The sequence below is a fragment of the Chrysemys picta genome, chromosome 1, assembly GCF_011386835.1.
Source record: "Chrysemys picta bellii isolate R12L10 chromosome 1, ASM1138683v2, whole genome shotgun sequence".
Classification (NCBI taxonomy): domain Eukaryota; kingdom Metazoa; phylum Chordata; order Testudines; family Emydidae; genus Chrysemys; species Chrysemys picta.
In genome coordinates this window covers 317,981,657-317,991,688 of record NC_088791.1, presented here as the reverse complement: position 1 = coordinate 317,991,688, position 10,032 = coordinate 317,981,657, and the positions used below count along the sequence as shown (strand labels likewise).

The following is a 10,032-nucleotide window of genomic DNA, read 5'->3' as shown; positions in this document are numbered from 1 at the left end:
GGATAAGGGTGGGCACTGGGCTGGGCTCAGGGCTCTGCTGGGGATGGATAAGGGTGGGCACTGGGCTGGGGTCTGCCGGGGATGGATAAGGTGGGCACTGGGCTGGGCTCAGGGCTCTGCCGGGGATGGATAAGGTGGGCACTGGGCTGGGCTCAGGGGTCTGCCGGGGATGGATAAGGGTGGGCACTGGGCTGGGCTCAGGGCTCTGCCGGGGATGGATAAGGTGGGCACTGGGCTGGGCTCAGGGCTCTGCCGGGGATGGATAAGGGTGGGCACTGGGCTGGGCTCAGGGCTCTGCCGGGGATGGATAAGGTGGGCACTGGGCTGGGCTCAGGGGTCTGCCGGGGATGGATAAGGTGGGCACTGGGCTTGGCTCAGGGCTCTGCCGGGGATGGATAAGGGTGGGCACTGGGCTTGGCTCAGGGCTCTGCCGGGGATGGATAAGGGTGGGCACTGGGCTGGGCTCAGGGCTCTGCCGGGGATGGATAAGGGTGGGCACTGGACTGGGCTCTGCCGGGGATGGATAAGGTGGGCACTGGGGTGGGCTCAGGGGTCTGCCGGGGATGGATAAGGGTGGGCACTGGGCTGGGCTCAGGGGTCTGCCGGGGATGGATAAGGTGGGCACTGGGGTGGGCTCAGGGGTCTGCCGGGGATGGATAAGGGTGGGCACTGGGCTGGGCTCAGGGCTCTGCCGGGGATGGATAAGGTGGGCACTGGGCTGGGCTCAGGGCTCTGCCGGGGATGGATAAGGTGGGCACTGGGCTGGGCTCAGGGGTCTGCCGGGGATGGATAGGGTGGGCACTGGGCTGGGCTCAGGGCTCTGCCGGGGATGGATAAGGGTGGGCACTGGGCTGGGCTCAGGGCTCTGCCGGGGATGGATAAGGGTGGGCACTGGGGTGGGCTCAGGGGTCTGCCGGGGATGGATAAGGGTGGGCACTGGGCTGGGCTCAGGGCTCTGCCGGGGATGGATAAGGGTGGGCACTGGGCTGGGCTCAGGGGTCTGCCGGGGATGGATAAGGGTGGGCACTGGGCTGGGCTCAGGGCTCTGCCGGGGATGGATAAGGTGGGCACTGGGCTGGGCTCAGGGCTCTGCCGGGGATGGATAGGGTGGGCACTGGGCTGGGCTCAGGGGTCTGCCGGGGATGGATAAGGGTGGGCACTGGGCTGGGCTCAGGGCTCTGCCGGGGATGGATAAGGTGGGCACTGGGCTGGGCTCAGGGCTCTGCCGGGGATGGATAGGGTGGGCACTGGGCTGGGCTCAGGGCTCTGCCGGGGATGGATAAGGGTGGGCACTGGGGTGGGCTCAGGGCTCTGCCGGGGATGGATAAGGGTGGGCACTGGGGTGGGCTCAGGGGTCTGCCGGGGATGGATAAGGGTGGGCACTGGGCTGGGCTCAGGGGTCTGCCGGGGATGGATAAGGTGGGCACTGGGCTGGGCTCAGGGGTCTGCCGGGGATGGATAAGGGTGGGCACTGGGCTGGGCTCAGGGCTCTGCCGGGGATGGATAAGGGTGGGCACTGGGCTGGGCTCAGGGCTCTGCCGGGGATGGATAAGGTGGGCACTGGGGTGGGCTCAGGGCTCTGCCGGGGATGGATAAGGTGGGCACTGGGCTGGGCTCAGGGCTCTGCCGGGGATGGATAAGGGTGGGCACTGGGCTGGGCTCAGGGCTCTGCCGGGGATGGATAAAGGTGGGCACTGGGCTGGGCTCAGGGGTCTGCCGGGGATGGATAAGGGTGGGCACTGGGCTGGGCTCAGGGGGCTGGGCTCTGCCGGGGTCGAAGGGAGTCAGGGCAGGGCGCTCCCTGCGAGGCGCCGCCCGGCCAGCAGAGGGCGCTGCAGCCGGAGCCTCCCGCCCCAGCCTCTCCCCTTGGCGGCGGAGCCGGCTCCTCGGCGCCGCATCATGTGGGCCAGGCCAGCCCTTGCACGGAGCCGCGGCCGCGGCCGAGTGTCTGCTGGGTGGGCGCCGCCATGAGGCGCTGAGCGGCGGCTGCGTGGGGAGGATCGAGCCGGCCGCAGCCCCGAGTCTCCGCCCGGCCTTGTCCCGAGCGAAGCCCCGTCCGCTGCGGCGGCGGGTCCGGCCGGCGGGAGCGCGGGGCCATGTGAAGCGGAGCGGCCCGGAGCCCGCGCCCGGAGCGAGGAGCCGCCGCCGGCCCCGAGGGGCCCCCGCGGGGGGAAACATGGCGACGTCTAATCTCTTAAAGGTGCGACCCGGGCCCGCTGCCCGGGCAGGGCCCGCTGGGGGGACCCGTGTCTCGGTCCGCCGGTGGCGGCGGGGTCTGGGGCAGCTCCTGGCGGTCCCCAGGGCCCGTCGCTGCGGGGCGGGGGAGGTGGGGGAGCGCGGCGGCCGGGCAGAGGAAATGTGGGGGAGCGAGGGGGCAGCCTGGAGTGGGGGAGGGGCTGGGGGTGTAGGGAGAAAGGGGGGAGCAGAGGAGAAGGGGGGACAGTGGTGACGGTGGGAGGGACAGGGGCTGTGCGGGGTCAGAGACCTGAAGGGGGAAGCATAGAAGAGCTTGTCTATGAAGTTTTAGTGTCCAGTATGTTGTAATATTTTGGGGTTGGGGGGAGGGCTTATAAAAACCTTCATCTTCCCCTATGCTGGTGGCTGTGTGGGCTCGAGAGACACGGATCTCTCTCCCCTGTCCCCTTCCCTCCAGTACTAAACTTCACACAGTCTAACGCCACCCCCCCCCCACCCCCATCAGATAAATGTGGGGAAAGTATACGGTGACATATTTTAGACAGGACACTGTTTAATTCTATTCTGCATTAACAAAGAAACTCTAGACACACAGCAAATGATTTTTAGATAGAGTTTGAAATGATTGTACCGTGAGTAAGTATTGTTTGCATCACCACCATGTTCAAAATTTGAGGGGTGCAGTTTACCTGGAAGGAAAAAAACACTGAATATGTACCAATTATTTAAGCAACATTTTTTACATAATCTAGTGTTTCCATAAATTTTTGGTATATGATGATAAACATCAGTGAACATTGACATAATATTACTCCTGAGGGCATTCTGTGCCAAAAAATTAAAAATTCAGCCCACAATATTTTAAAATTCTGCAAGTTTTATTAATAAATAAATGCAGAGGCTCCAGCACGGCAGTGGGGAGCATGGGTCACTGGCTGCACGAAGGTGGGAGATGACCCTACAGCCCCCCTGGGACATGGACTCAGTGGTGAGGCTGTACCCGACCCTGACACAGCACAAGGCCTGGGCCTGCCCCAAAACCACCCTGGGGCCTTGCCCTTTTGTGCCAGGTGCACCAGGTGTGGGGCAAGCAGGTTCAACGAGGCAGGATCCAAGTGTGGAGGGGATCCAGGTGTGGAGTGAGAGGATTCTGTGTGAGACAATCTGGGTGTAGGCAGTTCAGTGGGGGGGTCTAGGTGTAGGGGGATCTGGATTCACAGAGGCTTGTTGGGGGTGGGGTTCCAGGTGCAGGGGTAATGGGACTCTGTTGGGGCTTCCAGTTGAAGGTGGTTGGGGCTCAGTGGAGGGGTCTGGGTGTGGGCTTCTCAGCAGGGGGGCCTGGGTGCTGGGGGAGTGGAGCTTGATGGGGTTGGGGTCTGGGTGCAGCTAGTTGGGGGTCAGTAGCATCGGGGTCTGGATGTGGGGACTCAGGGGGGTAGGGCTCATCAGGGTGGGGGGTTGAATGCAGGGAGCTCTGGGGGGGTGGTCTGGGTGGGGATCTGGGTGCAGGGGGCTCCAAATGCAGGGGTTGAGCTTCAGTGGGGTGGGGTTCAGGTATGGAGTGCCAGGGGGGTTCTGGGTGTGTGGAATGAGGCTTGGCGGGGGTGTCTGGGTAAGGGCGGTCTGGATGTAGGGGGTTGGCCAAATGGGACAGCAGCTCCCCCCAGCTGAGGAGTGATGGGGGCAGGAAGCAGAGGAGGATGCTGCGCTTCCTGCAGCCGGGGGAGGTTTCTGGGGGTGGGTTTGACACAGCCCGAGCCACTCCTTGCAGGGGAAGAGGAAGTCCAGTCCTCTCCTACCTCCAGCCCAGCCATGACTAGCAGCTGATCCCGACTCAGGGTAGGAGCCCCTGGCTGGGGTGTCCCCAGCCCTGCAGTGATTTACCTCTCTGCCAGCTGTTCAGGATACCTGAAACGATGTACCTGTGTTGCTAGAGTGGTGTGTGACTGCTCTTGCAGCTTCCCTGTCAGAAAGTCATTTTTCTTCAAGGAAGCAATATATTTGGCCATGTTTTACTTCAGCACTGTGTGTGTTGTTACTTATAGTATGTTTAGGGATTTTGAATAGATTGACATTTGCTTTGGGAAAACATTAATTACATGGTCTTATAAACAGATGTAAGAAAGTTTAGCATCTCAGAGTTGATAGTATTTCACTTTAAATCTTCTAGAAAATAATTCCTACAATTGGGGGAGAGTGCAGTGTAAAGCCCTGATTCTGTTAGTTGTGGAATGATAATATCTGCAAAACTGGTTTTGAAAAAGTGTTTATAATCACATGCTAAATATACAAAGATGCAGGCTCAACACAGATGATCTAGATATAGATGCCTGGTAGATAACTTGCTGGTGTCTATAAAGCTTTTAGATAATTAAGTTAGTAGTAATTGAATGGTAGTTTGCCTTTTCCATCAGAACATCTCAAAACCCTGTACAAAGACAAATATGAACCCTTTTTACTAAAGGGGAAACTGAGATAGAGATTGATTTACAAGAAACCACACAGCAGTCCATTGAGAGAGCTGGGAGTAGAAACATTCTTGACTCCCAGTCTTGAGGCTTAAAAAACTACTACACTTAAAGCATATTAACACAAAACTAAGGTTGACTGGCAGTGTCTCGTATCCTTTCAGAATATAAGATGCACCTATACTTCAACCTTCTGAACACTCTACAATACAGAGTTCAACTTAGGCCAGGTCTACACTAGCGAGCTTACTCCGGCACAGCTGTACTGATGCAGCTGTGCTGCTGTAAGATCACTTGTGTAGCCACTCTATGCCAATGGGAAACGTAATAAAACCACCTCCGATCGGCGGTAGCTATGTTAGTGGGAGAGCGTCTCCTGCTGACGTAGTGCTGTCCACGCCAGCGCGTCTGTCGGTGTTTTTTTTTCTCACAACCCTGAGCCACTGAAGTTATACTGACAAAAGTGCTAATTAATGTAGACATAGCATAACATTTCACCCCCTTCCTTTTTGGGGGGGAGGTGGGGGTTGTGGTATGCGGGAATTGCAGAATCGCTAGCTTTGTTATCAGACACCTCCACGTCCTGGCATTCCACTAGGCATGTCCAGAAAGCAAGGGAATACGAGTTGCACCACATTCTAACCCTCTTGCATATTCTCAGTGCTCAGCAGAACCCCATATCAGTACCCATATTCACGCATTGCTCTGCATCCTTTCTGTCCTCTGTGCTGCATTGTGGCTCTGGGGAGTTCCAGCTGTTTGGTGGCCCACATCTGATACTACTGCTATACAAATAAATAATAACTGAAGGTGTTGTCCCATAGGTAATATTTAGGATTAGAAAGAAAAGGTGTTAACATTTGGCTAGTCCTTGGAGGAGGGAGAAGGCCAAGTGGTTGAGTGTAGGTCTGATTTAGGTAGCTTCTGTTCATTAAATTGTACCTTTATCGTAGTAAATACAAGACCTAAGAGTTTCCCTCTCATTCCTTGTGCACTTTCCCCAGGGTTCTCTATTTGCTTGGGAAGTGAAGTGAAATGAAATATGACTTCCCCATGGGGGCAGTGGATGCCTTGACACTAGCTGAGTTGAAACCTGACTGGGTGATGTCAGTTTGGAATGGATCAATACAATAATTTGAGCCTCAGATATGCACCTTCCTTCCCCCGCAAAATGAAGAATAGTAATTTTGATATCACATGCATTTTTTTTATTGGGATGTTGTGTTTTGAAAACACTTTGCTCAAACAACCTCAAAGTTGGCCAACTAGTCCTTCCCTGGACCATGATGAGGCACAGCAAATTTCAAGGCAATCTCAATATACCTGTGGATTTTAGAGCACTTATCAAAATCAGTTTGTTTTGTAAATCAGTAAGATGGTCTCTGCCTTATCTGTAGTGGTGCTACACTCCTCTAATATAGGACTCAGATTGCAGGAGGCAGTTCTTTGTGTCTGTATTTAAATATTTCTAGAGTTCATTGCATAAAACTGGAGCAATTATGAGACTTACATGAATTGTGGTTATTTCAGAAGTATATTTGCTACTCTGTAAATGACTGCATTACAAAACGTAGTAAAGATGCTCAAACTAGTGCAGGGATCTCATACTTGCTTTCTGGAACTTTGAAGTAGAGAGAGGCCAAATACATAACAGGATTTTGAACTCCCAAAGTTCAGGCATGTTCAGATCCATGGTTTTCATTCAGATATCACAGTATATCAATACTGTGGTCTCCTCAGAGCCCTTGATGGTACAGGGAGCAAGAAAATATGGTCCCTGATTGTGCAATTGGATCCATGTGGACAGAACCTTGTATCTATGTAGATCAGGGGTAGGCAACCTATGGCATGCGTGCCAAAGGCGGCACACGAGCTGATTTTCAGTGGCACTCACGCAGCCTGGGTCCTGGCCACCAGTCCGGTGGACTCTGCATTTTAATTTAATTTTAAATGACGTTTCTTAAACATTTTAAAAACCTTATTTACTTTACATACAACAATAGTTTAATTCTATATTATAGACTTATAGAAAGAGATCTTCTAAAAACGTTAAAATGTATTACTGTCACGCGAAACCTTACATTAGAGTGAATAAATGAAGACTCAGCACACCACTTCTGAAAGGTTGCCTACCTCTGATGTAGATTCTCATAGGAGTGAAAGGAGCTGCATGCAGGTGTAAGTATACCCTTGCAGATTTAGTTAGGGATTGGGGCATAAGATTAGTCCGGACGGATTCTGTAGGAAACCTGCTATGTTTTTTCCCCTTCCCCTGTTTAAATCCTGTATCTTATCCCGTTTACCTCTTATTTCAACCATTCTTCTCCAACCTCTCATCCCTGGCAACCTGCAGTATACCAGCTAGTTTTGATCTCTATAACTTACAGTAAATATTTCCAGCTGCATACTCTGGGTGTCTCGTCTTGACTATTTCGTAATAGGACTTCCTTAAAATGTCAGCAAGGAATATATGCCAATTGCCGTTTTATAGTGGAGGCCTTCTTGTCGTTAACATTGCCTAACCCTCAATATCTGCCGGTAAAGCCCCATTCTTCGGCTTGTCGATCGTTGCTCGGTATTCAGTAGTAACTGCAGTGCAATCACAGCACCAATTGTGAGAGCTGCCAGACAGTAGAGGTTGGTCAAATTGCATGCTAAATTTGAAGTTGATGTGAGAGCTAGATTTAAGCATCCTTTAGGCCCCATATTTGACATCCAGGAGCTAGTACAAGACCAGCACAGTAACATACATGTTAAAAGAATTAGGAGTCCCTGTGGCACCTTAGAGACTAACAAATTTATTTGGGCATAAGCTTTTGTGGCCTAAAACCCACTTCATCCGATGCATGCAGTAGAAAATACAGTAGGAAGATACAGAGAACATGAAAAAATGGGAGTTGCCGTACCAACTCTAACGAGACTAATCAATTAAGGTGGGTTATTATCCAGTCTTTATTCAAGCCTAATTTAATGGTGTCCAGTTTGCAAATTAATTCCAGTTCTGCGGTTTATCATCGGAGTCTGTTTTTTTTGTTGAATTGCGACTTTTAGGTCTGTAATTGAGTTTCCAGGGAGGTTGAAGTGTTCTCTGATTGGTTTTTGAATGTTATAATTCTTGACGTCTGATTTGTGTCCATTTATTCTTGTGGGTAGAGACTGTCCGGTTTGGCCAATGTACATGGCAGAGGGGCATTGCTGGCACATGATGGCATATATCACATTAGTAGATGTGCAGGTGAACGAGCCCCTGATGGTATGGCTGATGTGATTAGGTCCTATGATGGTGTCCCTTGAATAGATACGTGGACAGAGTTGGCAATGGGCTTTGTTGCAAGGATAGGTTCCTGGGTTAGTGTTTTTGTTGTGTGGTGTGTGGTTGCTGGTGAGTATTTGCTTCATGTTGGGGAGCTGTCTGTAAGGGAGGACTGGCCTATCTCCCAAAATGTGTGAGTGAGGGATCGTCCTTCAGGATAGGTTGTAGATCCTTGATGATGTGCTGGAGAGGTTTTAGTTGGGGGCTGAAGGTGGTGTTCTGTAACTTTCTTTGTTGGGCCTGTCCTGTAGTAGGTGACTTCTGGGTACTCCTCTGGCTCTGTCAATCTGTTTCTTCACTTCAGCAAGTGGGTATTGTAGTTTTAAGAACGGTTGATAGAGATCTTGTAGGTGTTTGTCTCTGTCTGAGGGATTGGAACAAATGCGGTTGTATCTTAGAGCTTGGCTGTACACAATGAATCGTGTGATGTGGTCTGGATGATGTGAATGACCACACAACACCATCAGGGGCTCGTTCACCTGCATATCTACCAATGTAATATATGCCATCATGTGCCAGCAATGCCCCTCTGCCATGTACATTGGCCAAACCGGACAGTCTCTACGCAAAAGAATAAATATATCTCTTCCTACTGTATTTTCCACTGCATGCATCTGATGAAGTGGGTTTTAGCCCACGAAAGCTTATGCCCAAATAAATGTGTTAGTCTCTAAGGTACCACAAGTACTCCTCGTTCTTTTTGCTGATACAGACGAACACAGCTATCACTCTGAAACCTGTCATACGTGTTAAAGTTAGAGACAAGGAGGGTGAGGTAATATCTTTTATTGGACCAACCTCAGTTGGTGGAAAGAACAAGCTTTTGAGCTTCACAGAGCTCTTCCTCAGATCTGTGGAAGGAAGGAAACTGAAGTGTCCAAGCTAAATACAAGGTGGGATAGATTGTTAAGCATAAAGGGTTCACACATGTTGTAGGACAGTGGTTCTCAACCTTTTTTTACCCAAGGACCCCTAAACTTAAATAGACAAATCTGCGAACCCACAATCAGAAGCGATGCACAGAGGTGTCACATGCCCCCAAGATTTCTGCCTTCCATTTGTCCCTGCTCACTGAAGTGCTGATGTAGCAGGGCAGAGCTGTGGTGTGTCTCCTTGGCTAGCTGCTGCCTGCTCGTGGAGTCAGTGGCTGTGACGCAATCCCTTTTGATGGCAGGGGGAGAGCTCTCTTCTGCTGTGATCCTGCAATTTTTGGTTGCATCCCCCGCACCCCCCCGCCCCAAACCCAGACAGGCTGGGTGGCCTGCTGAAGTGAGTCAGGAGTGGAGGTGGCACTCCCTCCCTGAGTTCCGCTACCTGGGGCTGACACCTGGTTTATTTTGTCAGAACCCCTGAAACCTGCTCGGGGACACCCCCCACACACACACACAGTTGAGAACCGGTGTTGTACGAGACCACTTAAAATGAAATTGGCAACTAACACCCCTACAGTTCTAGAACAATGGACGATTAGTAGATAGCAGGGTATGTAGTAAGTAGGGCTGTGAATTAATCACGGTTAACTCGCGATTAATTCAAAAAAATTAAGCGCGATTAATCACACCTATAACAATAGAATATCAATTGAAATTTATTAAATATTTTTGGATGTTTTTCTACATTTTCAGTATTGATTTAAATTACAACACAATACAAAGTGCACAGTGCTCACTTTATATTATTTTTGATTAAAAATATATACACTGTAAAAATAATAAACAAAAGGAATAGTATTTTTTTTAGTTCACCTCATACAAGTACTGAAGTGCAATTTCTTTATCGTGAAAGTGCAACTTACAAATGTAGATTTTGTTTTTGGTTACATAACTGCACTCAAACGAAACTGTAAAAGTTTAGCGCCTACAAGTCTACTCAGTCCTACTTCTTATTCTACCAATCGCTAAGACAAACAAGTTTGTTTACATTGACAGGAGATACTGCTGCCTACTTCTTATTTACAATGTCACCTGAAAGTGAGAACAGGCATTCGCATCACACTTTTGTAGCTGGTGTTGCATGGTATTTACATGCCAGATATGCTAAACATTCATATGCCCC

The 10,032-nt window shown here is 50.9% G+C and overlaps 1 protein-coding gene across 1 annotated transcript in view; it reads left to right on the top strand.

Moving 5' to 3' along the window:
- Positions 1–1,894: 1,894 nt before the first annotated feature.
- CUL5 (cullin 5) overlaps positions 1,895–10,032 on the top strand; it is a 78,534-nt gene continuing 70,396 nt past the window's right edge. The window contains exon 1 of the mRNA XM_005289963.5: positions 1,895–2,200. Within this exon, the coding sequence (XP_005290020.1) occupies positions 2,177–2,200 (24 nt within the window). The 5' untranslated portion in view covers positions 1,895–2,176. The remainder of the gene's footprint in view (positions 2,201–10,032) is intronic.